We start from the raw sequence: 24,756 nt of genomic DNA on the forward strand, positions 1-24,756 counted from the left end.
AGTTCAAAAGTCTGGTCGGCTTTGGCTAAGGGCCTTTTCAAAACAAGGTACACACAAGTTTGGTCACTCATTCTTGATTACATTTCGAACACACAGCTGCAGCGGGTAGAGGGATGTCTCATCAGATCCGTGTTCCAAGTAGCTGTTTATACAATATGGAAAGAAAGAAATGGGAGGCGGCATGGCGACAAACCTCAAACAGTGGAACGTATAACGAGTTGGATTGATCAGCACGTAAGAAATCAGATCACGACGATTCGATTAATGGGAGATAGGCGATACGCAGAAGCCTATCAGCTTTGGCTCCAAGTCTATGGATGATTAGCTTGTTGTAACATTTTGTTTTTCTTTCTTCAGCTTTTCTTATCAGCAAAACGATGCACTAGTTGTACAAACGTTTTATTTTCTTTTGAATATAATTTAACATTAAATTCAAAAAAAAAAATGAAAATGAACTCCAGAAAGAACTCAATCAATTATTAAAAACATCTAAATCATTGATTGTCTTTGACGACGTATGCAAAGATGAAGACTGGGGCGAAATCAAAAAAATATTTCCGTCCAAAAAAGATGACTTCTTAATCTACTAAGTAAATAGAAAGATTAAACAAGTTATTATGCTCTTTGAGTTTGGTTATCATGAAACGAGTAAATATTTTGCAGGTTGGAAGGTGTTACTTACTTCTCGAAATGAGAGTGTCGCAATGCGTGGAGATACAACATTCATCAACTTCAAACCACAATGCCTAACTATTCAAGACAATTGGACACTTTAAGAAGGGATAGCAATGCCAAGGAAAGATGCACCCGCTAAGCATTCAAAGGAAGGGATATATTTTTCCCCCATTTTGGAACTCAATGAGATATGTTTTGGGATGATATTCTTAGCCTTGAGTAATTGATTGTAGTATACCATTATCACATCCTATTGAGTTGTGTATTAGTTTTATGATCCTAGTGAATAGGCCTGGGCAAAAAAACCGTACCCGAGTACCCGAACCGAAACCGACCCGAAAAAACCGGTTCGGGGCGGGTACGGGTATTAGCTATTTACCCTATTGGGTCTTGTATTGTCGTACCCGTGGGTATAGGGTAAAACCCGATCCGAACCCGATACCCGAATGGGTACCCGATTACCCGAAATTACTTATACTTATACATATAAAAACTTTATATATATGTAATATTTGAGCTAAATACATTTATATCCAAATATCCGAGAGTAGTTACCAAAAATTAAATGCACTTATATTTATATATTTAAGACTAAATATATTTATATGCGAGATGCTTGTAAATTTTTTAAATATTTGGACAAAATTCCGGTTATTCGGATAAATTTTTGGGTGAAACTCGGATATTTGAGTAAAATTGCGGATCAAATTCGGATATTAGAGTAAAATTTTGGGTAAAATTCGGGTATTTGGTAAAATTTTGGGTATTTGGATATAAAATACCCGAACCCGATGGGTGCCCGATTTTTCCGGGTATTTAGCGGTTCTAAAAATCTAAACCCGAACCGACCCAAACCCGATTAGACCCGAACCAAAACCGAACCGATATTTTAGATTTACCCTATTGGGTCCTAAACTCCTCTACCCGAAAAACCCGTACCCGATCGGGTTTTACCCGAACCCGACCCGCATACCCGAATGCCCACCCCTACTAGTGAAGTATCACGTACTTTTTTTCTATTACTTTGTAGAATATCCACTTTATGAGAAGTGGGGTGAGGAAATGATAGGTCCCAATCAAGATCTAAAAGACAATGATACAAACGGTTTCTGATAAATAATTCTCATAATCTTTCTTATTGAGTTCTCACAGTATTTATAAGAAAACACCACATGATTTGAGTTTATCTAGTCCAGCAAGAATAAAGAGAAGATAATCATAAAAGCAATAATATCCTAATCAAATTAAAACTATAAAACCAAAACCATAAAACCATAATTTGTATGGGCCGGTCATGTTTCATGAGCCCATCAATACCCTCCCCTCGAACAATAATCTTGTCCTCAAGGTTTGTGACAAACTCGGGAAAACTTCTGCAACATGTTCCTCTTCTTCCCATGTCCTTAGTTTTTTTTTGTTTAGATACATAAAGAAATAGAGGTTTTGATACCACAAATAATGTGATCCGGATCAAAACCAAGAGACATCATAAAAAATAGGTTTTGATACCACAAAGTGTGGTCCAGGTCAAAACTGAGATACATGGTGAATGAAGGTTGCGTTTGATACCACAAGGTGGTCCAAATCAAAAGCGAGATAAAGGCTCTGATACCAATTGATAGGTCCCAATCAAGAGCTAAAAGACAATGATACAAACGGTTTCTGATAAATAATTCTCATAATCTTTCTTATTGAGTTCTCACGGTATTTATAAGAAAACACCACATGATTTGAGTTTATCTAGTCCAACAAGAATAAAGAGAAGATAATCATAAAAGCAATAATATCCTAATCAAATTAAAACTATAAAACCAAAACCCTAAAACCATAATTTGTATGGGCCGGTCATGTTTCATGAGCCCATCAGGAAATGGTCAAACATTGTAAACGACTACCATTGGCTGCAAAGCCTTAGGAGGTTTGTTGAATACAAAATACATGGTACCTCATTGGGAGAGATTATCAACGAATATAAGATCTCATAACGTGATTAGAAGAACCAGCGCTAACAACAATTCTATTGACAATGTATTATCTTTGAGCTTCGAAGAGTTGCCTAGTTATTTGAAGCATTATTTTCTTTACCTCGCTCATTTTCCAGAAGATTATGCAATAGTTGTAGAGGATTTGGCCTATTACTGGGCTGCAGAAGGAATACCAAGGCCGAGGTATTACGATGGAGCAACCATTAGACAGGTCGCAGATGGATATATAGAAGAATTGGTGAAGAGAAACATGGTTATTTCTAAAAGAGACGCTAGAACTTCAAGATTTGAAACATGTCAGCTTCATGATGTGATGAGAGAAGTTTGTCTTCTTAAAGTTAAGGAAGGGAATTCCATACACACTGTTGAGATAAGAGCCTCAACTGCAACCTCGCAATCTCTTTGTAAATCTTGCAAAATCGCACTACACCAGCTTGATAGATCTTATGATCCAAAGTGGGAGATGCGGAATCCAAAACTTAAATCTCTCTTGCTTATCAAGAAGAAATCATGGGAGAAAAATCGGATGACATCACGATTATGCTTTACAAGGCTACAATTAATGAGGGTTTTAGATCTTTCTTATGCGGTGTTTAAAGGAGGGAAGTTACCTTCTAGCATTGCGATGCTCATCCACTTAAGATATTTGAGTTTATCTGAAGCAATAGTGACTCATCTACCTTCTTCTATGTGGAACCTGAAACAGCTGCTCGATTTAAACCTAGATGTAAAAGGGAGATTGCCAACCCACATGCCTGATTTCATGAAAGAGATGCGAGAATTGACATACCTCTGTTCCATCTGAAATGGATTATAAGGTAAAGATAGAATGATAAGAAACTGAGTACAATCAGAATCAATCGCACAACCAAGCATAACAATCAACCACACAACAATTCTGAATAATATAATTCAATAGAACGATCAGATTCAATGTTCATAAAACAGTGAATCTATGGATTCACCTTGCAAGAACCACGTTCTTCGCAGAGGATGAATCTCACAACAACCCAGGGCTCAAACGGAGAAAATAACAAACTTAACAACAATTCAATGATAATCTAAATCTCGATTCCTTTGTGCTTTATATTGCAGCTTCCACTTGCCACTTGCATCTGATCTTGACCATTGATTGGTATCTGATCTTGACCGTTGAATGCTCACCTCATCTCAACCATCCACGTGGAGCTGCTCACTATACTGAATCAAATCCTCCCTCCTTCAGCAACCATGACCTCATGGTTAGATTCAGGATACTTCTTCACCAACTCATATAAGAACTCCCAAGTCGCCTATGTTTCATCCTCATTGGACCATTTGACCAAAACCTTAGTAGCAGCACGGCCTTGGCGATTCACCAACTTGCGTTCCAGAATACTCTCTGGTACCTTCCGCAACACGTCATGCACCACAGCAGGAAGATGATTGCCAACAGAGGAAGCACCCACTCGCAACTTCAACTGAGAGACATGGAACACAGGGTGAATGCGTGAAGTCTCTGGTAAGGCCAATTTGTATGCAACTTTACCACACCTGTCCACCACTTTATAGGGTCCATAATACTTAGGAGCAAGTTTCTGGTTTCCTCGCATCACCACAGATCCCTGACGATATGGCTGAAGCTTAACAAACACAAAATCTCCCACCTTAGCAGACTGCTCCATCCTATGCTGAGCCGTCAACAAATGAAACTTCAAAATCAACAGCATATTTTCACGATCCTGCAAATTTTGAGCCACTACTGCTACCTTGGACTCCCCAGGAATGTAAGGTAAATGCTGCGGAGGCAACTGCCCATAGACTGCTTCATAAGGTGTCATATTAGCAGAAGAATGAAAATTTGTGTTGTACCAGTATTCAGCTAAAGGTAACCAACGACTCCACAACCCTGGTCTGTCACTACACATGCACCTCAAGTAAGTCTCCAAGGATCTATTCACCACTTCAGACTGCCCATCACTTTGGGGATGATAAGCACTAGAATAATTGAGAGCAACCCCCTGAAGAGTGAACAATTCGCTCCAAAATTCACTTAGAAACAGAGTCCCCGTCACTTACAATAGAGTTTGGCAATCCATGAAGCTTGAAAATGTTATCCATGAAAGCTTGAGCCACTGTTAACGCTGAATAAGGGTGACTTAAAGCCACAAAATGAGCTACTTTAGTCAACCTATCAACCACCACAAGAATAACTGATTTACCAAATGAGTCGGGTAGTCCATCTATGAAATCCATCGAGATATCTGACCAGGCTGCATTAGGAATTGGTAATGGCTGAATCAACCCCGGCGATGCTGCAGTATCATACTTGCACTGTTGACAAATCCTACAACCCCTGATGTAAGCCTGTATATCCTTTGACATACCTTTCCAATAAAAAATGCTCTTGACTCGCTGGTGTGTAGCATCACGACCAGAATGTCCTCCAACCCCTGAGCAATGTAACCAGTCTAGAATAGACTTCCGCAGAGAGACCACGTTAGGGACCACCAACTTACTCTTACGGCGCAACAACCCCTTAGACCATGTAAATTGTTTCCTAGAATCCACATTCTTCTTTAAGTCCTCAATCAGCACCTTAATTACTGCATCAGATTCATAACCTTCTCTATTGTTGCAAAAGATCACATTCTAAGACAGATAAAGCCATATGTAGAACCTCAGAACCTTCCACCCTTGATAAAGCATCTGCAACCAAGTTTTCTTTACCTTCCTTGTACTGAATATCATAGTCAAACTCCAACAACTTAGGGAGACACTGTTGTTGAATTGGTGTATTCAAGCGTTGCTCCAGTAAGTATTTCAGACTTCGTTGATCAGTTTTGATCACAAAATGAGCATGAATCAAATAATGTCGCCATTTTTGTACCGCAAATACCACTACTAAAAGTTCTTTCTCATAAATGGATAGATTGAGTTGATTGCCTTGTAAATGTCTGCTTATCTAGGCCAAAGGATGACCTTGCTGCATTAGAACTGCACCAATTCCATACCCACATGCATCTGTTTCCACCACAAATTGCTGATCAAACAAGGGAAGTGCTAAGATTGGTGCAGTACACAGCGCAATTTTGAGTGCTTCAAACGCTGCATCAGCCTCCACAGTCCAAATAAAAGCATCTTTCTTTGTCAACAAGGTCAGAGGTCTTGCGATAACTCCAAAATTCTGAACAAACCGCCTGTAATAGTTAGCCAGCCCCAAAAACCCCCGTAGCTGTTTCAAATTAGAAGGAACAGGCCATTCTTTTACAGCCTGAATCTTGGAAGGATCTGTAGAAATACCTCCCTTGTCAATAAAGTGACCCAAGTACTCCACTCTAGAAGTCACAAAAGCACACTTGCTTCGTTTGGCAAACAATTTCTGTTCTCTCATCAACTCCAGAACTAACCGCAGATGTGATAAATGATCCTCCTCTTAAGCACTGTACACCAATATATCATCAAAGAAAACTAAGACAAACTGCCGGAGAAACTGTTGAAACACCGCATTCACCAAACCTTGGAACGTTGCAGGCGCATTAGTTAAGCCAAATGGCATAACTCTCTACTCAAAATGGCCACTGTGAGTTTTAAAGGCAGTTTTATGAATGTCATCAGTCTCCATACGAACCTGATGGTATCCCGCCCTCAAATCAATCTTAGAGTATATAGTAGAGCCACCTAATTCATCCATCAAGTCCTCAGTAAGAGGAATAGGGAAACAATCCTTCACCGTAATCTTATTAACACCTTTGTAATCCACACAAAGCCTTCAAGTACCATCTTTCTTCTTCACTAAGACCACATGGGACGCAAAGGAACTTGAGCTTGGCTGAATAATACCACTTTTCAACATTTCCTGCACCATTTTTTCAATTTCACCCTTCTGATGAACATCATAACGGTAAAGACGCAAATTCACAGGATTAGAACCCTCCACCAAACGAATCTGATGATTATGATTCTTCCTAAAAGGAGGCAAAGCTATCGGCTCGACAAAAACATCATTAAACTCTTTGAGTAATTCCTCAGTTGGTGACACTACCTGTTCCTCACGGCTAGCTTCCATTGAGGACAACAAAATGGCACTTCCATCATCAGCCTCAGTCACACAAAGCATAGACAACTGTACATCTTCTTCTTTTAATTTGTTCAACTTCTCTGTTTTAATGGACCTGACAGAATCTGACTGAAGACCATGGATAGCAACCTTCTTTCCCTTCCAAATAAACTTCATCGTCAATAGTGTAAAATCAAAAGTGATAGGACCCAATGGTTGCAACCATTGCACTCCCAAGACTGCATCAATTCCCTTCAATGGAATCACCATAAAGTCAGCCACAAACTTAGTACCATGGATTTCTCACTAAAAGTTTTTAATCTTGGCCAACACCTTTAATTATACACATCAGCCACTCTAACTCTGGCATTCTCACTAGACATCAAAGAACAACCCAGTTTTGCTGCTATTTGTGGATCCATAAAGTTATGCGTCGAACCCGAGTCAACAAGCATGAATAAAGATCTCTTGTGGCCAGTGTTCTGTGTATGATGAATACCCTTCACCCGCATAGTAGAGTAGGTAGAAATTCCTTCCATAGCATGAGCAGAAATGTGAGCCACTTCTCCTTCTGGTTCACCATGTTCTTCCTCAGCATCTAGAAAAACTTCCTCCACCCCTTCTTCCATATCAAGCACAAAGAGCTGTGCCTTCCTATGCACTTTGTAATGTTCAGGTGTGTATTGTTCATCACAAAAGTAACATAAACCTTTTGCTCTCCTAGCACTCATCTCCTCATTAGATAAAAACTTTCGCGGTTGCATTTGATGATCTCTTGGTCTCTTAGGTAAGACAGCTTTTGGTATATGATTTTCAGCATCCTTCCTGAATGGCAGCTGACTCTTGTTAGATTGTTTGTTCATAGTCCAAGGACTTGCTATACTCTTTCGTGGATGAGCAGTCTCATACAAGCGCCCCAACAACAAACATTGCTGCACAGTTTTTGGTTTAAACATCCGAATATGCATATGCGTATCCAATCGCAACCTAGCCAAATAAGCACTCACCAAGTAAGGTTCAGAAAACTTAACCCGAGTTCTGATGTTCTCAAATTTAGCATAATACTCCTTGATTCCTTCTGTTTCCTGCAATCGTTTCAACTCAGAAATCAGATCCTCACCAACTTCATCAAACCTTTCCCGTACCCGCAACTTTTAAGTAGACCAATCTGCGAGATCTACCTCATCCTCAACCAAATTTTGGTGCCACGTAGCTGCAATACCATCTAAATGAATCGAAGCCACTGATACCTTCAAGTCATCTGGGGTGTGATCAACTTTAAAAAACTGATCTGCTTTGAATATCCAATCCTTCACCTGTTCACCACCAAAACGAGGAAAATCAAGCTTCCCCAACCTCGTTACGCCCTAGTAGTTGTTAAAATGCCCCGATCTTCTTCCAAACTCCAGATCTGACGAACAACCGGCGGAAAAATTTGAGTGACGAGCTGGTGTGAATGGTTCAACCGGCGGAGATTGTTTTGAAGCCGATAACATGTTGATCGCCTCAAACATCTCAGCAATATGTCCCTCGATCTTCAAATTTTGTGCATCCAACTTGTTTTCAAGCTTGTTTAGTCGCGATTCCACCGGCTCTGCGACCAACACGTCTTTCTCCTTTCTCGCTTGAGCGAGCTCTTGCGCGCGAGTCTCCACCACCATCGCCGAGAACCGTTGTGGCTCTGATACCTTTGATAAGAAACTGAGTACAATCAGAATCAATCACACAACCAAGCATAACAATCAACCACACAACAATTCTGAATAATATGATTCAATAGAACGATGAGATTCAATGTTCATAAAACAGGGAATCTCTGGATTCACCTTGCAAGAACCACGTTCTTCGCAGAGGATGAATCTCACAACAACCCAGGGCACAAACGGAGAAAATAACAAACTTAACAACAATTCAATGATAATCTAAATCTCGATTCCTTTGTGCTTTTATATTCCAGCTTCCACTTGCCACTTGCATCTGATCTTGACCATTGATTGGTATATGATCTTGACCGTTGAATGCTCACCTCATCTCAACCATCCACGTGGAGCTGCTCACTATACTGTATCATAGAATTGGGTAATCTAGTCAAGTGTAAAGGATCTTCAACGAATGAAAAAACTAAGAAATATATTTATCTATATCGAAGGCAAAGGGTGTACGAGTGAAACACTATCTTCATCTCTTAGTGAATTGAGACACTTGGAATATCTTTCTATATATGATGAAGAGGCGTATTAGAAAGAAGGTTTAGTTTAGAATATATATGCCAAAGTTACCTAATGAACAACACTTCCCTTCTCACCTTACAACCATATCTTTAGAAGGTTGAATTAGGGCATCAGTTTTTCAGTGGGAGGATAATGGTTTGCTCCAGCGGTGGGTTTCCTCAATTGCAGCAGCTTGTATTATGTGGATTAGAGGAATGGTAAGAGTGGATAGCAGAAGAAAGCTCCATGCCCCTTCTTCATGTTCTGCATATTATTCATTGTCAAAAATTAAAGGAGCTTCCTCATGGAAAACACCTCCCTTCTCACCTTACAACCATATTTCTACGAAGTTTTGGTTTGGTGGATGATCCGATGCTGATTATAGAGAAGTTACTTCAGTTGAAAGAGGTTCATTTGTACAAATATTTCAGTGGGAGGAGAATGGTTTGCTCGCCCGGTGGGTTTCCTCAATTGCAGAAGCTTTCAATAGAGAGACTAGCGGGATGGGAAGAGTGGGTAATAGAACAAGGCTCCATGCCCCTTCTTTGTTCTCTCACTATTGATGATTGTCCAAAGTTAGAGGAGCTTCATGATGGGCTACGATTACTCTATTCTTTAAAGCATCCGATAATGTACGGGGAATGGATGGATAGATTCTCACTAGGAGGAAAAGACTATAGCCTAGTTCAACACATCCCTGTTATTAAATTCCGATGAATAGTACGGGGAATGGAACTATGGAAGGATAGGCTATCAAGTCAGAGAAATGAATTCTTCTTTAGTCAAAATGCTGGGCAATAATAACCACAATAGAATATGAGACAAGCAATAATAACCACAATAGAATATTATGCAATATTTTGGAGATATGTTATAATAAAAGTTTGAGATACTATCAAAGTTTATAATCATATTTAGGGAGACTTTACAAGATTATAAAAAAGTTAATCAAAGAGATTATACAAAACTCTCTAGTAATCATTTAAAAATAAAATCTTTAATTTCATCTACTTTCTATATTTTTTTAAAGTCATTAAAACTTTTTCAAAGTTGGAAACCAATAACACCACCCCTTTAGTTAAAATAAGATATGTTTGTTTTCAATTTTGGGCAAGTGAAATATACTTGTATTTCGAATATAATATTGAATGATTACATGAAGAGATGTTGTGATGGTGTTTCGGCGTATTGTCTAACAGAGACTTGATCTCTTGCATTGTTTTGGTTAGTGAGTTTGTGAAGAGAATAAGAGATATGGTTTTCACGAACTGTCTGGTATATGACAAACTCATATCTATCTAATTCTTTGCTGATTCAGAGAAAGCTGAGACATGTCATTTTGGAATTAGTATATAATTCTATTTTTGTTGTCTTTTATTGTATGTTACCAAGCGACTCGGCTGCTACAATCTTTATCTTTGTACGTACAGTACTTTGTAAGTTTGTAACTTTGGTAGCTGCTTTGAACTTTCAATATAATCTACTATTTCTTGCAATGGCCCCTCATAAATAAATATGCACTCCACTATTCATGGTTAAAGATGGAGACTTCTGGCTGAGAGTATTGTTTCATTTGGAGCTCAGAAGCTTTGGAGCTCTTGAATCAAGGGTCTGAAACTCTGAATAATTACATAAGTTTTTTTCTTTCTAATATATGATTTGTCATTTTGGCTTTTTAGATTATCAAAGTAGATATAAAACAACATTATTGTGTGACTGAAATTTGAAAGATTAAGATAACGCAATAAACATTAAAATTTTAAATTTAGTTTTCCGAAACTTTCACAGATCAAGATAAAGCAATAAACATTATAAATACTTAAAATAAATCAATAGAGATTCAATAATACTCCCTCCGTTTCGTTTTACTTGTCGTTTTAGAGTTAAAATTTTGTTTCATAATAGTTGTCGTTTTAGGTTTTCGATGCAAATGTTTTGTGAAAATTCCAGTTTTATCCCTACTGTTTTAATATTTCGGCTAATGAATTTTTTATAAAATATATTAATAAAGGGTAAAACAGAAAATTTAATGTTTTTCTTAATTTGTGTGAGAAAACCTTAAACGACAACTAAAACGAAACAGAGAGAGTAATATGTTAAGCATCTAATTATATAGATTACAAAATTGTATTTTCGTATTGATTTCATCAACCGAATTTGACTTTGTATGACGGCCTTGAAGTGCTAATCATATTTATGAGCTCAGAATTAAGTAAAAACTACTGTGTGGTTTTGTATCAACATTCATAGATGTTTTTTTTTTTTTGATAACCGAGTGTCCTAGCCCCACCGAGGTGGTCCAGACTAGAGACCGAACCCTTACGGCACGGACGCACACCCGAGGGTGGGTCATGGCCAGGTAACGGTCTTCGGTCTTGGGCGCCAGAGCAAGTCCGCATGTAAATTCCCTGGTGACCACTAGTATGTAGCAAGGGGGAATCGAACCCGGGCGTATTGGGATTACCCCCTCAACCACGAAATCCGTCCTACCACTAGCCCACCTTGTAGTGGTTCATTCATAGATGTTTATACTCTGGTTTCAGATTTTATTAGTTCAAAAATTATGTAAACAATAATTTGTTTTTCCTTCTAGCTAAATACATTCTTTTTACTGTTTGTATACTTTGGTGACCACAGAAACTCGAACAGTACTCAAAGGCTGCAATAAAGATAGAAAAATGGGTGGGTGACAAACAGTTGTCGTTTTAAGCACAATCAGAGACTTTTTTTTTGTTTTGGTATCATTCTTCCCCGAGAAGAGTCAACGTCAAGCTGAATTAAGCATCTCTCTTTTTCATAAAGAGCAACAACAGGAGAGTTCCTTGACGCCATCAAGAGGTTAGTAAAATTTTCTTGTAATGTTATTTTCTCTTTTATTCTTAGAAAACTTTCTTTGCCCATGGTCTTGGTCTGGATTGCAACTACTATTTAATTTGTCTCTGTAATTGCATCTGGGTGACGAGACACAGAAAGCTTGAATATAGTTAAAGATAGTTATATCTATATTTTGTTGACTTCTGTAAGTTGAATAACAAGCCTTATGCCAAGAATTCATTATATTTGAAAAGATTTATAGCAGTTTGATTAGATCTCACTAAAAATGTTAAATCTTAACTACAGTTTATTAAGTTTTTGGTTTGTCAAGAAACCTTAGGATGTATAAAAGGTTTTACAGATTGTATTGCTCACGGCCGTGAAAACATTCTTGATTTAATATATTTTTGTTGTTAACTATATAAATGTCTTCTCTAAATCTATAATAATAATACTGTTAATACGAACTGTTCGTATCCAGCCGCATTTTATCACTTATGTAAACAACTTTCCCCAACATTGGCTTATTTGAGTCAATCTAATATAGCTGTTGACAAAAAAAAAATGTGTATACCTTCATTTAAAACTTTTTTTTTTTTTTTTTTTCATCATTTAAAACTTATTTACATTGCAAATATTGTATGAGTGTGTCTATAAGATGCCCAAGATCGATGTATGGAATATAAAATTCCGATATTGCTTTGTTTTACTCTTGGCGATAATGCATGTTCATCAATAGTACGTAACTTGATTCTTATTTTCATATTGCTTAAACAGGAGGAATTATGGCTGGAGAACTTGTGTCGTTTGGAATAAAAAAGCTTTGGGACCTACTAAGTCAAGAATCCGAGAGATTTCAGGGAGTTGAAGATCAAGTTACTGGACTAAAACGTGACTTGTTAGGCTCTTTTCTTAAAGATGCGGATGCAAAGAAACACACAACTGCGGTGGTGAGAAATTGTGTTGAAGAAATACAGGAAATTGTTTTTGACGCGGAAGATATAATTGAAACATATCTTCTCAAGGAAAGTCTTAGAAAAACAAGTGGAATCAAGAAGAGTATCAGAAGGCTTGCTTTCATTATTCCAGATAGGAGGAGATATGCATTAGATATTGGAGGCATACGTATGAGGATCTCTGATGTTATCCGAGATATGCAGAGTTTTGGAGTACAACAGGCTATTGCCGATGGTGGGTATATGCAACCTCATGGTGATAGACAAAGGGAGATGCGACAAACGTTTTCTAAGGACTACAAAAGCGATTTTGTGGGGTTGGACGCAAATGTTAAGAAACTGGTTGGATATTTGGTGGAAGAAGAAAACGTTCAAGTGGTCTCCATAACCGGGATGGGTGGTCTTGGTAAAACCACACTTGCTAGACAGGTTTTTAACCATGAAGATGTAAAACATCAGTTTGAAAGACGCGCATGGGTGTGTGTCTCACAGGAATTTACCCAGAGATCTGTGTGGCAAACAATCTTGCAGAATCTCACATCTAAAGAAAATAAAGATGAAATCTTAAAGATGAAAGAAGCTGAACTCCAGGATGAACTCTTTCGGCTGTTGGAAACAACTAAATCATTAATTGTCTTTGATGACATATGGAAAGAGGAAGACTGGGACCTAATTAAGCCAATATTTCCACCCAAAAAAGGTGCACTTTTATTTGTTACTTAGTAGAAAAGAAAGATGAAAACAACCCATTATGATTACGTTGTTTGTGTTTAGTTATTATGAAACAAGTAATCTTTTGCTACAGGTTGGAAGGTGCTTCTTACTTCTCGAAATGAGAGTGTCGCAGTACGTGGTGATACAACATATCTCAGCTTTAAACCAGAATGCCTAGCCATTGAGGATAGTTGGACACTTTTCCAAAGAATAGCATTTCCAAAAAATGATGCATCTGGTAAGCATTCCATGACACAATTAAAATACGTACCTCTATTTTTTTTAGTTTGATCACGATACAATTGTTTTAACCCTAAATACCTCATTTTGATATCTCTTTATCGCATGAAATTGACATGTAACTTTTTTTAATGTCCTGATTTTAATAATCTAGTGTTAATGTTATGCAGAATTTGAGGTTGACAAGGAAATGGGAGATATGGGTAAGCAAATGATCAAACATTGTGGAGGGCTACCATTGGCCATCAAAGTGTTAGGAGGTTTGCTAGCTGCAAAGTACACAATGCGTGATTGGAAAAGACTATCCATAAATATTGGATCTCATATCGTGGGAAGAAACAGCAGTAACAACAGTTCGATATACCATGTATTGTCTATGAGCTTTGAAGAGTTGCCTAGTTATTTGAAACATTGTTTCCTTTACCTGGCCCATTTTCCAGAAGATCATAAGATAAACGTGGAGAAATTGTCTTATTATTGGGCTGCAGAAGGAATATCCACCGCCGAAGATTATCACGATGGAGAGACCATTCAAGATGTTGGAGAAAGCTACATAGAGGAGTTGGTTAGGAGAAATATGATCATTTGGGAAAGAGAAGCTACGGCTTTGAGATTTGGAACTTGTCATTTGCATGACATGATGAGAGAAGTTTGTTTGTTTAAAGCCAAAGAAGAAAACTTCCTACAAATTGCAGTAAAAAGTGTAGGTACCTGCTCCTCGACCGCAAACTCGCAAACTCCTTGTAGATCTCGCAGGCTTGTCTGCCAATTTCCTACTACATTACATGTTGAGAGAGATATAAACAATCCAAAACTTCGATCTCTTGTGGTTGTCTGGCATCATTTATGGGGAGAAAGTTGGAAGCTATTAGGTACAAGCTTTACAAGGTTAAAACTTCTAAGAGTGTTAGATCTCTTTTATGTAGATTTTGAAGGAATGAAGTTACCTTCTGGTATTGGAAATCTCATCCACTTAAGATACTTGAGCTTACAAGATGCTAAGGTATCTCATCTACCTTCTTCTCTAGGTAACCTAATGTTACTGATCTATCTAAATTTAGATGTAGATACAGAATATATATTCGTGCCCGATGTCTTCAAGAGGATGCAAGAATTGAGATATCTTAAATTACCCTTCTATATGCATAAGAAGACGAAGTTGAATTTGAGAAATCTAGTAAAGTTGGAGACCTTGATTTATTTCTCAACATGGCATAGCAGCTCAAAGGATCTATGTGGTATGGCCAGGTTGATGACTCTTGCGATCAGTTTAACCCGTGAGACGAGTACAGAAACTCTATCTGCATCAATACGTGGACTGAGACAACTTGAATATCTTTATATTGTGGGTACTCACTCTGAAAAAATGAGAGAAGAGGGAATTGTATTGGATTTCATTCATCTCAAACATCTAACGTTGGATTTATATATGCCAAGGCAACAACACTTCCCTTCTCGACTTACATTCGTAAAGCTAAGTGAGTGTTGTTTGGAGGAGGATCCAATGCCGATTCTAGAGAAGCTGCTTCACTTGAAAGAAGTTAAGTTATTGAAAAGCTCTTTCTGCGGGAGGAGGATGGTTTGCTCGGGCGGTGGGTTTCCTCAGTTGAAGAAGCTTGAAATAGAAGGACTAAATAAGTGTGAAGAGTGGATAGTAGAAGAAGGCTCCATGCCCTTTCTTCATACTGTAAGTATTTTGGATTGTGAAGAGTTAAAGGAGCTTCCTGATGGGTTGAGATTCATCTATTCTTTAAAGCTTGTGAAATTGGGCACCGAATGGAAGAAGAAATTTTCGGTAGGAGGAGAAGATTATTACAAAGTACAACACATTCCTTCTGTTGAATTCATAGGAGGCTACTTCAAATGAGGCTCTCAGCTACAGGTAAAATATGTTTTATGTTTGTTTTCAAAATGGATTCAAAAATGAAGTTTATTATACTACTTTTTTTTTTAGAGGGAAGTATTATTCTGCCTTTTTCTTTCTTACTTCTTTCTTTTTTTTTTTTTTTGCAGACGAATCTTTTCCCAATCAAATTGGTCCTATGCCTATCTAATCCATAATAACTCTTTGCATTGTTTTCTTGATGTCTTTTGTTGTATAATCAGACTATCCTGACTGAAGAGCGAAACTACTTTGCGCTTCATATTAACATTTGCTTTTTTTATGTTTGCTGGTTTGACTACTGATGATCAGTCAATCTCAACACTCATTGTATCATAAGACCTCTAGATAGCTCATTGGATTTCTCTTATTTGAGCATATGCTTGTTTGTTTCTCTTTCTGATAACTGTTTGTTTGTTGCCTATATTATTTTGGTAATAAGGTCCAGCTGCATTTCAATTAAGTTCCGAATAACAGCGGTTTTTCCATTTCACTTTTCACTTCAGCTTGATTTCATCATCCACGACCATGCAGAAGAGCAAAAGTGCATATAGCATCGTAATGAAATATTCATAATTTTGTACCATAGTGCACAGTATTCTTGTTACTTGCACAATCATACGAGACGAGCTTTATTTATTGGTCTATAAATAAGTTGGCTATATGAATGAATACGTCTCTGATATCAGAGAACAACTCAGGTCAGGTGTACTAGGATCTATTGCAAAAGCTATTTCATTAAAATTTGCATTACCGCAAACATCTAACAATCCAAACAGTAACGAAACCGCCAATATCGAAATATGATAGATAACCAAGAAACAAACGACTCTTTTTCAAACAAGGAATTAGTATTTAGGACAACCAAACCCTATAAAACCAAACTCATCTCATGAAGGTTTTACGCTTGGTCTTCACCCTCAGTGATAACTTTGGCGGCTGGAACAGCCTTAGTCGCCAGGAAATCAGTGTACTCTTGGTATGGCGATTTGGAGAATCTCGTCTCTTTCCAGAACTCTGGTGTAAGGAACCCATATGTCTTCTGTAGGCAATCAAATGTAGCCTGCATCATAACACCAACAACATCAACCCAAGAGTTAAAAACATCATCAAGAATATCAATCAATAATGAAGCAATTATATCCATCAAATTAAGTAATTGAGCTAAATATCAATCAATCTATACTCATCAACAAATTTTAATCAGCTACACTTGCACACTTCCTTTAACTATCGAAAATTAGTGCTTATCACATAATCTTCACAGGTAACAACTAAGCAATTGTGACTAAATCCCTACAAAGCTATAATCAAATCATCAAACGCAGAGCTAAATCACATAATCCATCAGCTAAAACATAAACAAAAGCTTCAAAAAAGAAGGATGCAAAATCAAACCTTGACGAAGTTTCCAAGTGTTTTAGTAGATCCTCTGGAAGAAGTAAAGACATCATCAATACCAGCAAACTGAAGAACCTTCTTAGGAACCCTAGCAGCAACAATACCAGCACCTCTGGGAGCAGGAACCATTCTCACAGTAACAGAACCACACTTCCCAGTAACCTTACAAGGCACAGTATGTGGCTTCCCAATCTTATTCCCCCAGTAGCCTCTCCTAACCGGAACAACAGAAAGCTTAGCAAGAATAATAGCTCCTCTAATGGCAGTAGCAACTTCCTTAGAACACTTGACACCCAAACCAACATGACCATTACCATCACCAACAACAACAAAGGCCTTGAATCTAGTCCTTTGACCAGCTCTGGTTTGTTTCTGAACAGGCATGATCTTCATAACCTCATCTTTCAACGAAGGTCCAACAAGAAGATCTATGATTTGGTACTCCTTCACTGGCAGAGAATGGAGGTAGATCTCCTCTAGCTTCGTTATTTTATTGTCTAGCACTAGACGACCTAGTTTCGTCACTGGAACCCATTTCGTTTCTTCCGAGGCACGGCCTCCACGTCGTCCACGACCTCTTGGACCACGATCACGGCCACCGCCACGACCACCGCCGAATCCACGTCCGAAGTTACCACGGTCACCGCCACGCTCTGCGCCGCGTTCTCCTCCTGATTCCGCCATTGTTGATGAAATTCAGGGAAATGAAATTGCTTCGTCTTCAGAACAAAAACCCTAGAAACGGCGCTTGAGCAACAAAATGGTCATTAGGGTTCTTTGACATGGAAAACAAATATCTCTGTGGGCTTTTTTTTAAGGCTTAAATTTCTGTAAACCAAACATTGGGCCTGTTAGCTTTTTTTTTTTTTTTTTTTCATCAAAAACATGATTATATTAAATTTAAAGAGTCAATACAAAGTTGGTTTTGGAGCCAAGATGGCTGAAGTACAGAATTTGAATAAAAAACAGAGGATACAGATCCAAACTTTGCTAGAAAATGCGCTGACATGTTTCCATCCCTTTTGACAAATGCAAACCGAATAGTGTGAAATTTCTTTTCCCAAAATTTGATGTCCTTAAGAAGATTTGTCAATGAACCGATCTTCTTTGAATCGTTGACTGTTTGGATAAGAGTTTCACAATCTCCTTCAAAGATAATGGACTTATGTCCACGAATTCAGGATTGGTGCATTGCTACTAATAAGGCTTTCGTTTCGGCTTCTAGTGGAGTAGTTGAATAAAGTTAATGACATCTCGTAATTATGTAAATAGCTTGGCTATATTAAATTTGAAGATCCTAAATTTTTCTTTAATCAACTAATGGACCAAAGAGGCTTCCACAATCATGATTTTTGTTTACAAAGATCATATATATAATAATTTTTATTGATTATAATAATATTAATTAATATATTTAACCTATAAATTGTTGTTTAAATAGATGTTACAAAAAAATAAAAAAAAATTGTTGTTTAAATGGTCTAGAAAACATTTTTTCTCACTTAAGTAAATCTAAATCTAGTTTTCATAATAGAAATTTCTATGTAGTATTTAAAATGCTTCACTTTTCAAAAAAGATAGATGTCGTTCAACTTTTTAATATATTTTCAGTTGTGTTTAATTTTTATTTTCAAAATATAAGTTTATCAAAATCTATAGCTATATTGTGGAAATTGAATAGTTGTTGTATTTATTTTTTTTGTGGTCTTTACAAACATAAATGTAAAAACAACTAGATTTTACCCCGCGGTACACCGCGGATCGATTTTTTTATAACTAAAAAATTATTTAGCAAAATTTTAAGTTGTATTTGTTTTGTTAATATTGTTTATTTTGTTTAGTATTTCTGATTTTATAATTAAATTTTGATTTTTAATTCTAAGATTTCATCCATAGTATATTGTTTGATATTAATATCGATCTAAACCCGTTGCACCATATAACCCCGTCCCGTAAAATTAAACATCATTTGTTATTTTTTTTAAATAATATTTTTATCCACTACGGATTGCAGGTTCATGCGGATAAGCCCGTAGAGAGTTGCGGGTTTGCGTGTCGACCCGCCAAAAGAGAAGCTATCTTTTGAAACCTTTTGTTTTATTTAGAGGTTCTGAGAGAGTATCCCTAAAAAATAATTTTCATTATATGAAAAAAAAAGTAGAAGAAATTGTAATATCAACATTCCCGATTTTTACATCACTCGTTACTATTAATTTTTTTCTTTTTTGCAGATAAAAATCAGAAGTTAACTAAGTCGAGATTTTTAAAAAGATTGTGTAGAGATTTTTGGTAAATTGTTGAGAACATATTTGATTTCAAAATCTTTACTTAAATAAATAAGGAAAGATTTTGTAGAGACTTTTGCTAAATACTAGATTTGAACCCGCGGTACACCGCGGGGCTATAATTTTTTTTTAAAAAAAATCTAAATATAATTAGTTTTGTTTATTAATAGAGAGTATAATATAATATTTCAACTATTTTATAAATGTACCATTCATATATCTATATTAATAGTTTTGAGTATATTAATTGTGTTTTAGGTTTAAATGGTATATCTATATATATACACTAAAACGACATTTGGCTTTCTTTTTCTTCTTGCCTCAGTTTAGGAGGAAGATTTTTCTTGCGGTATACCGCGGAGCTATTATTTTTAAAAAAATATTTTTCTTTAAACTTCTAAATTTAGATTTTACCCCGCGGTACACCGCTGGTCGATTTTTTTATAACTAAAAAATTATTTTGCAAAATTTTAAGTTGTATTTGTTTTGTTAATATTGTTTATTTTCTTTAGTGTTTCTGATTTTATAATTAAATTTTGATTTTTAATTCTAGGATTTCATCTATAGTATATTGTTTAATATTAATATTGATCTAAACCCGTTGCACCATATAACCCCGTCCCGTAAAATTAAACATCATTTGTTATTTTTTTTTGAATAATATTTTTATCCACTACGGGTCGCAAGTTCATGGGATAAGCCCGTAGAGAGTTGCGGGTTTGCGGGTCGACCCGCCAAAAGAGAAGCTATCTTTTGAAGCCCTTTGTTTTGTTTAGAGGTTTTAAGAAAATATCTCTAAAAAATAATTTTCATTATATGAAAAAAAAAAGTAGAAGAAATTGTAGTATCAACATTCCCGATTTTTACATCACTCGTTACAACTAATTTTTTTTTTTGCAGATAAAAATCAGAAGTTAACTAAGTCGAGATTTTTAAAAAGATTGTGTAAAGATTTTTGGTAAATTGTTGAAAACATATTTGATTTCAAAATCTTTACTTAAATAGATAAGGAAAGATTTTGTAGAGACTTTTGCTAAATATATGAGAAATGAATTTCAATTAAAAATCTTTACTTAAATAAAATAAATCTAAAGAATTAATGCTAATGGCATGTCATTGTAAATACTTCTCAACTTCATGATTTATTTGCTAATTGTGATTCAAAAATGTATATATAGATATGAGAAATGAATTTCATTTAAAAATCTTTCCTTAAATAAAACAAATCTAAATAATTAATGCTAATGACATGCCATTGTAAATACTTCTCAACTTCAGGATTTATTTGCTAATTGTGATCCAAAAATGTATATATAGATTTTGAGAATAAGGTAAGACAAAAAAAATTGATGAGAAGAAATCAAAATCAATATGTAAGAAGATATTCAAGATTTGTAGTTTTGAAAACACAAAACACAAAACAAACATGGAAAAAAAAGTTAATGTTGAATAAAATTAAATATGAACGGGTTCAAAGAAAATAAATTATGGCATGATATGGGGGTCAACTTGAAAATTTTGTACCAAACATCTCATAATCATTAGGTAAATAATCTTATAATTTAAAAAACTATAACTGTTATGATGGTCAATTAACCCCTCCTTCTTAATTACCACTTCTGGATACATTGAGACCTTGGTTGCTGACATGCAAAAGCTTCAGCATGAGAAACATGGTAACTTGCATTCAAATGCTCGTAATGCCAAGTTACAAATGCTTTTTTTCAATGCCATTTTTCAAAAATATTCTTTCGTTTGTCTATTTTCAAAAATACTCTTTCGTTTGTCTATTTTCAAAAATACTCTTTTTAACTACGAAAATACTCAATTATTTTTCATTTAACTACGAAAAGTCTATTTTCAGAAAAATTTCCCGCAAAGAAGCTAAAAGTTATTTTCTTGCCAAAATATTTCAGCAACGTGCAAAATTTTTCCACCAAAATATGTCGGCAATTACTTAAAAAACTCTTTTAAATCTCTTAGAAAACTTTTGTAAATTTTTTAAAACTTTGATAAACCATACATACACGTGGATTCCATGTTTTGTGTTTGAACTCCAAACAAAGTTTTCTTTGCACAATTCATCAATGGTATTGATTGAGGTATGAGGAAATGAGGATTGGTCTTGAACAACATAGTAGAAAAGTTAGGGTCTCAATGGATACATGGTACAAGACGGTCAAGACGCAAAATGGAGGAACCACAAATATTATGACATTCAACAAATATTATGACATTCTTAAAATATATATTAAAATATTGATTTAAACTGCATGTGTTCCAAAATCATGAACAAAATTTGTGTTTTGTTTGACATAGTAAGAACGCATTATATTTGATGAGTTTAACGTGTGAACCACGTTGTTTTATAATAAAATAATAATATGAATGGTAATGCAATATTTTTGGTCATAAGATAACAAAACGACACATCATTTTTAGAAATAAGTCTTATGAATTAATTGATATACAAAGATGAAGAAAATAATATGAATAAACTATATAAATTATGTTAATATTTTAGGTATCATAATCATTCGAACATGATCAATTATGTGAAGTACCTATATTATCTATCTCTCGGTATATTTTGGTAGTATTTTTAAAGATATTACGCTCTATATTACTAGTTGATTGTGTTGCATGGTACTTGCAAACAATTTAAACAATGTCTTTTTATTTTTAGTGTTAAGTATAGCATTTTTTGTATAGTAAATTTAAATTATTTTTAGTAAATTATGATTTGTTATACTTATTAACGGTCTATACTATTATTTGCTATATCTTTACAATTTTGAATATTAAGATCTTCGAGATGTTTCTTAAGATTTTTAAGGTCGTTTTCCTCCTCCGCTTCTTCAGACGTAAATTGTTTTTGAGGAATTCTGTTTAGTGGATCCTTATCGCATATACTGAAAGACCAAAGACTGGATGTTTCTCGTCAGCTTTCAATCTGTTACCATTAACGACGTTGTTCTAGCCACGATTTAAGCGTAGTAACTTAGACCTTCGTTTGGATAATCCTTCTTCTTCATCACCCATCTGTTGGAAGAAGTTGTAAGTAAAGTAAAAAGCAGAGCACAGTGAATCTCTTTTTTTTTTGTCAACAGCTTTATTGGATTGGCTCAAATTAGCCAATGTGTAGGAATATTGTTTACATAAGTAGAAAGATGCGGTAATGTACGAACATTTCGTGTCAGTTTATCGTGCACAGTGAATCTCTCTCGGCTATAAAACAAAGAAATGAATGTTCAAAGAAATGGAAAAATTCAAAAAAAATTCATCTCTATATATATTTACAGAGACCCTTTGTGTTGTTGCTAAAAAAAAAGTTAAATCTTAAGTTATGGGCATCAAGGGTTTGTACTCTCTCTGTCAAGATTCCAAGGTTATGAAACAATCCGGTTTTCTGAACTGTCGCCATTGACACTTCAGTGTGGTTGTATAGAGGTGCTCATTCGGACAAAAATAATTTCAAGAATGAACCTCACACACCCGACTCTAAATATATCGATTTTGTCATCTGTAAAATCGACCAACTCCTCAAACAGAATGTGAAGCTTATCCTTGTCTTCGATGGACAACGTGTACCGATTTTAAAAAAGGGAATGAGAAGGATAGTGGTGATAATATACATATTACGCCTTATGCGACATATGTTTTCATAACATTTATTGTAAATAATTATCTTAAAAAATTTCAGTTCTTTTTAATTGCTTTTTTATTTTATTTTATTAACCTCTTTTTTTCTTTTTTTTCTTTTTTTTTCTCTCCTTAAAGGTTCTTAAAAAGAAGAAATATGAGAATGTCGAGTTTATCGTTGCTCGGCCGATGCACAGCTTGCATATTTGGCTATTAATAAAGATAAAGACATTTATGCGGTTCTCACTACTGATTCTGACCTCATACCATTTAGATGTCCAATAGTACGTTCTCAAATACACTTATCAATTATTTTTTTATAGTTTTTTAAGTATTATTATTTTTTACCACTTTAAACTTTTGTGTTCAAAGATTATTTTTGTCAACGATAAAGACCCTCAATTGTTCGAACTCGAAATGAGACACCTATTGAAGAAATTTCCCAAAAGCAAAAATAATGAGGACAAAAAAATATTATACGATTTTTCAGAATTCACAAACGATATGTTTCTGGAGATGTGCATTCTTTGTGGTTGCGATTATTTTGAATTATCATCTACGGGGGACTCGGAAGAGCATATAAACTAATTGAGGAACATAAATGTGGTAGACAGATATTTTTACTTGATTTAGTTCAAACTAGTATACCATACGTTAGATTTTTATTTGCATGTCTGATGTGTGTTATTAATTTTCTTTCAGGTTTTAGAGCAATTATTAAAAGATCCGACTCCACTTAATGTGAATTTGAAGAGATTATTTAAAAATGCTTTTGTGGCTTTCAAATTTCAATATGTCTATAATCAAGAAAGTAGCGAGCTTCAACACTTGAGTAAGCCTGAGGAGTCTGACGATGAATTTGACATTGAAAAGTATACAGATGCTACGGGCAAACCTTTGCCAGCAAATATTGCTAAGGACATAGCCGAAGGAAGAGTTGATCCTGTTAACTACGACAATTTTCGACATGTGGAAGTGTAAGAGAGTTGACGAAGAAACCACTTAGACAAAAGTTTATGATAACTTGAATTTCTAAGTTCTAGTTTAGATTATTATCTCTTTGTCTGAGTTTTGAACTAGCAAAAGCTAACATGGTCACATTCCCATCTTGCTGCAAGCGGAAGAGAGACAAGAATGCTCTCTATTCGTGTTCCTGTCTTCAGACCAAATGTCGTTGACTATTATTTGCTATATAAAATGTTAAACAGTGTTAATAAAATTATATAAGTATTTATCACTGAGTTATAAGATTACATGTTAAATATACAAAAATAATACAATAATTTTGAATTTAATAAATGTTTTATAATATATATATATATATATATATATATCACTTTATTATCTTAATTTTGTTTTAGCATATTTTGACATTTTTTATTATATAAATATTTGATCCGCACCATTTAATACGGTTTCACCATTCAAACATATTTTTTGAACTGTCATAGGAAAGCTTGATCCGTACTTGTTCCGCCAAATCCTCTTGATCCGTACTAGTTCCGCTTGATCCACATGATCCGCCTGATCCGCTCCGCTTGATCTCCATTTAAATAAAATTCGTTTTATTAAATTTTTTGAATTTGTCATAGGAAATAACTGAGGAATGTCAAAATTAAGAAATTTAGAGTGTGTTTGGTCATTAAAACATTGTATGGTTTTTGGCTCAGAAGAAAAAACAAAACCCAACCCGATTGCTTGCCTCTCCACAATTAACCCTCGTCTGGTAACTTGTAGGACTGATGCGGCTTGGAAACCAAATCAACTTGCAGGTTTTGGCTGGATCTTCTTGGACCATACCAAATTGATAATCTCCCAAGGATCTGGATCTTCCAAGAATGTTAATTCGCCACTTCAGGCAGAAGCTATGGCTGTCCTCTCTACGATCCAGCATGCAAAAACTCTGGGTTTCT

At 35.6% G+C, this 24,756-nt stretch overlaps 3 protein-coding genes and 1 pseudogene across 6 annotated transcripts; 2 read left to right on the forward strand and 2 right to left on the reverse strand.

Moving 5' to 3' along the window:
• The first annotated feature begins 2,545 nt into the window (after positions 1–2,545).
• LOC9322759 lies at positions 2,546–3,489 on the forward strand (annotated as a pseudogene).
• Positions 3,490–3,543: 54 nt separating this feature from the next.
• LOC110230884 lies at positions 3,544–8,360 on the reverse strand. The gene is made up of 3 exons (XM_021035096.1): positions 8,166–8,360; positions 7,881–8,066; positions 3,544–7,784 (listed from the first exon to the last, which is right to left on the reverse strand). The coding sequence occupies exons 1-3, from the start codon at positions 8,358–8,360 to the stop codon at positions 7,035–7,037; spliced, it is 1,131 nt and encodes a 376-aa protein (XP_020890755.1). The 3' UTR covers positions 3,544–7,034.
• A 3,144-nt stretch (positions 8,361–11,504) lies between these two features.
• On the forward strand, positions 11,505–15,918 carry LOC110231130 (probable disease resistance protein At1g58390). Of its 4 annotated transcripts, none has more exons than XM_021036069.1 (5): positions 11,505–11,747; positions 12,501–13,379; positions 13,485–13,631; positions 13,804–14,636; positions 14,882–15,001. In XM_021036069.1, the coding sequence occupies exons 2-5, from the start codon at positions 12,509–12,511 to the stop codon at positions 14,912–14,914; spliced, it is 1,884 nt and encodes a 627-aa protein (XP_020891728.1). In that variant the 5' UTR covers positions 11,505–11,747; positions 12,501–12,508; the 3' UTR covers positions 14,915–15,001. The 4 variants fall into 4 exon arrangements, with proteins under 4 accessions (XP_020891728.1, XP_020891729.1, XP_020891730.1 ...); XM_021036070.1 differs by lacking the exon at positions 14,882–15,001 and adding an exon at positions 14,695–14,780 and having other exon boundaries at positions 11,506–11,747; XM_021036071.1 differs by lacking the exon at positions 14,882–15,001 and having other exon boundaries at positions 11,506–11,747; positions 13,804–14,000; positions 14,122–14,294.
• Positions 15,919–16,234: 316 nt separating this feature from the next.
• Positions 16,235–17,682, reverse strand: LOC110231024 (40S ribosomal protein S2-2). Its single transcript, XM_021035670.1, has 2 exons — positions 16,914–17,682; positions 16,235–16,578 (listed from the first exon to the last, which is right to left on the reverse strand). Exons 1-2 carry the CDS (start codon positions 17,598–17,600, stop codon positions 16,417–16,419), a joined length of 849 nt encoding a protein of 282 aa, XP_020891329.1. The 5' UTR covers positions 17,601–17,682; the 3' UTR covers positions 16,235–16,416.
• Positions 17,683–24,756: the final 7,074 nt, after the last annotated feature.

This window comes from Arabidopsis lyrata (genome assembly GCF_000004255.2).
Source record: "Arabidopsis lyrata subsp. lyrata unplaced genomic scaffold ARALYscaffold_2, whole genome shotgun sequence".
Taxonomy (NCBI): Eukaryota; Viridiplantae; Streptophyta; class Magnoliopsida; order Brassicales; family Brassicaceae; genus Arabidopsis; species Arabidopsis lyrata.